Source organism: Populus euphratica, unplaced genomic scaffold (genome assembly GCF_000495115.2).
Source record: "Populus euphratica unplaced genomic scaffold, PopEup_1.0 scaffold147.1, whole genome shotgun sequence".
Classification (NCBI taxonomy): Eukaryota; Viridiplantae; Streptophyta; class Magnoliopsida; order Malpighiales; family Salicaceae; genus Populus; species Populus euphratica.
Genome location: NW_011500032.1, coordinates 200012 through 203257, shown reverse-complemented (window position 1 = coordinate 203257; position 3246 = coordinate 200012). Strand labels below are relative to the sequence as shown.

At 30.6% G+C, this 3246-nt stretch overlaps 1 protein-coding gene across 1 annotated transcript; it reads left to right on the top strand.

Annotated features, from left to right (window-relative positions):
- The first annotated feature begins 1140 nt into the window (after positions 1-1140).
- Positions 1141-2531, top strand: LOC105142515 (transcription factor WER-like). Its single transcript, XM_011050175.1, has 3 exons — positions 1141-1366; positions 1592-1721; positions 1878-2531. The coding sequence occupies exons 1-3, from the start codon at positions 1234-1236 to the stop codon at positions 2344-2346; spliced, it is 732 nt and encodes a 243-aa protein (XP_011048477.1). The 5' UTR covers positions 1141-1233; the 3' UTR covers positions 2347-2531.
- The last annotated feature ends 715 nt before the right edge of the window (positions 2532-3246 follow it).

Sequence of the window (3246 nt, the reverse complement as noted above, 5' to 3'; positions counted from 1 at the left end):
TTTAATTTGAACTATAAGAACAGTACACACACCTTAAGGTAATTTGAGCAACTGGGGAACGTTCCTCGTGAAACAAGGTTGGGCCTTGGCAACATGAGTTGTAATAAGATATGATCCCCTTAATGTTTTTGTAATTTAGTTTTGGTGTGAAAGAAACAAATCGATACTCTGATTTTTATTTAGTTCCTGTAAGTTAATACCTCTGGTTTTTGAAAATACTAACAAAATTGACTGTTAATTGTTTTTAAATTCTCCGAATCACTTTTTTTTTAAATACATTTTTTTTATTTTTTCTAAGATTAAAAACTTTTATTAAACATTAATTAAAGATATTTAGAAAAACAATTAAATTTTCTTGAAAAACCAACACAAATACTAGGTTACAAATAAATATGAAAAATATAAGGATTTGATATTAAGTTTTTTAACTCAACTTATTATTTCATAAAAAATATAGAGATAAGATTGAAAAATATAAGGATTTGATATTAAGTTTCTTAACTCAAAGGGGTTAACTTATTATTTCATCAAAAATACAAAGATAAGATAATATTTTTTATTTTTAAAAAATTATTTTTGATTTTAATATATCAAACCAATAAAAAAATATATAACAAAATTAATTTAAAAAATTTAAAAATTATTTTTGATATTAATATATCAAACCAATAAAAAATATATATAACAAAATTAATTTAAAAAATTTAAAATATAGTAAAACATGGTTTAAAATACAGTTCCAAATGTACTTATAATCAAGGTTTTTTTCCACTTCCTTTCCTTTTGTTTTTTCTGGCAATCAATTGACTAGACTAGTGTATGGTCGTCTGACTTTGCCCGAGAGAAAACGCTTTTTGGAAGCTTCCATGTTCACTCTAAAGTCTAAACATGGCTTTCTTCAATTTTGCACTTTCTAATGGGCCCTCAATTTCCTTAAAATATATAATAATTGATCCACTTTACATGGTCGAAGACAATTCTCCTCCTCTAGTTTGAATAGCTTTTCTGTTCAAATTCTTGATGTTCAATTCTTTTAATTTCCTTTGGTTTGAATACATTTTTTGTGTCCAAATTTATGATGTAATGGATGATAAACACACAGACACTTGCCTTATATATACACACACACACAAGCACAAACACACACGCTTGCCTTAGTAACACTTTATAACCTTATCCCTCAACAGAGGAATTATAGAAACTAGAAAGGCTCTACTTATTAGCTACAGAAAGATGGTCAAATCAGCCTATATTGATAAAAATGGACACAGGAAAGGTTCATGGAGTGTAGAAGAAGATGAAAAGTTGAGAGTTTATATTCAGAAATATGGCCACTGGAATTGGCGCCAACTTCCCAAGTTTGCTGGTAAATGAGATACAACTTTCTTTTTGCATCTTCAAAGCTACAAATAAAATGGGTTTCGAAAAAGAAAAATTCACCAACGTTTTCTTATTTCTGATAATTTTTTTGCTTCCTGTGTCTTGGTATGATATGATCTTTTGCTTTTCTTTGTCATGGAGAGAAAATAGGAAGAAAAATTTGGTTCAACTTTATGGTTAATTTCCATGTTAATTTGGTAATGTTTTGCAGGTTTATCACGGTGTGGCAAGAGTTGCAGATTACGATGGATGAATTATCTCCGGCCGGACGTAAAGCGAGGAAATTTCTCAGAAGAAGAGGATAATTTGATCATTCAAATGCATGAAGAACTAGGGAATAAGTATGCACTCAACATGAAAGCAACTTCATTGAAATTTTCTTCACAACATGCATGCTACTTCTTCCATGTAAATGTTAATAAAGCATTCTATTGACTGGAAAATTCAAAGCAAATATGATGAAAATGATTGACGAAGTGTGAGTTTTTCTTCTGCAGATGGTCTATTATTTCTTCGAAATTACCTGGAAGAACAGACAACGAAATTAAAAATCACTGGCATACCAACTTGAGCAAGAGAGTGAAGCAAAACCAACCAGGTTCTTCTGAGGTGATGAATAAAGAGCAGTCAAGTGAATCTTCACAATCTGAAGTTATTCAGACTAAAAAGTCTGAAACTGACAGTGTTTCTGTCAATACTCCCTCTGAATCTGATTCCCAACAAAAAAATGTAGAGAACTTTCCTTCATCTCAAGAAATATCTTGCAGTGAGTTCTCCTCCATGAGTAATGATTCTGTGTCAGGCATGAATAGCGTTGCCGAGGATAATTTCTTTTCAATGGAGATATTTCAAGACTCAGGTTCAGATTTCTGGAACCTGCCATTTTTAGCGGACAACAATTATAACCAAGATGGTTATGAATCATTGTTCTTGACAGAAGAAGGATACATGTCTTTCTATGCTTAATTCCAACTACGACGATGATGGTACAAATTGGATCCAGCAAGTGATGCAGGAACTGGAAGGCAGTAATTAATTAGTTCAGATTATAAACTCTTTCTTTCAAGTCTAGAATCTAGAGTTGTATGAACTTCATCAGGTTATCAGATTTGTAATAGAACAGTACTAGTCATATGGGAGTAGATTTTAATATCTATATATATATATGCATGTTGACAGTAAGTCATATGCTATATCAAATGTTAATATGTAGAAAATAGATGAGTAAAATGGTTGTTTTTAATCAGAAATATGTTCAATTGCGTATGCAGATCGATCTTGCATGAAAAAGAACTAGCCGAGCCTCTGTTTTATAGAATAAAACTAGCTCAGATAGGGTATCAGAGGATCATCCCTCCAAACTTAATCCATAATGTAAACCTAAAATTAATGTCTACACACTTTCTCTGAAAGCCTTGGGAGAAATCCAAGCATTGAACTTGGAATGCCTATTCTAAAACAAGATAGCAAAATTCCGATGTATTTTTATAAATTTAAACCTTTTTTCTTTCACTACCAGAAATTCCAACCTATGCCTATAAATCGAATTAATTTTCTAAGATTAGGATTCAAACAACATTAAGAGTTTCCATTTAATTTAGTTAAGAAGGCATGGAACCTTCCCTCGTGTTTTCAGCTATGCATTCTAGATTTTCCAGATAAATAAATCTATAAATAGGAATTAGGAAGCAATACTGCAAAATAAATATTATGATTTTATTTATTTATTTAGGAGAGGCTCAACCTCCAATCTCGATGTGGAAGGCAATTAAGTGACTCTTTGTCCGTGTGATCGGAATTATTTTTTAAAATATTTTCAATTGAAAACACCATTAAATTTAACAATTATATCAACAAAAATTTGTA

Bases quoted from the DNA above. Each gene is read 5' to 3' on its own strand.
- LOC105142515 (XM_011050175.1), top strand. From the start codon at position 1,234: ATGGTCAAATCAGCCTATATTGATAAAAATGGACACAGGAAAGGTTCA. The intron at 1,367-1,591 runs GTAAATGAGATA...AATGTTTTGCAG, and splicing joins CCAACTTCCCAAGTTTGCTG to GTTTATCACGGTGTGGCAAG. The intron at 1,722-1,877 runs GTATGCACTCAA...TTTCTTCTGCAG, and splicing joins CATGAAGAACTAGGGAATAA to ATGGTCTATTATTTCTTCGA.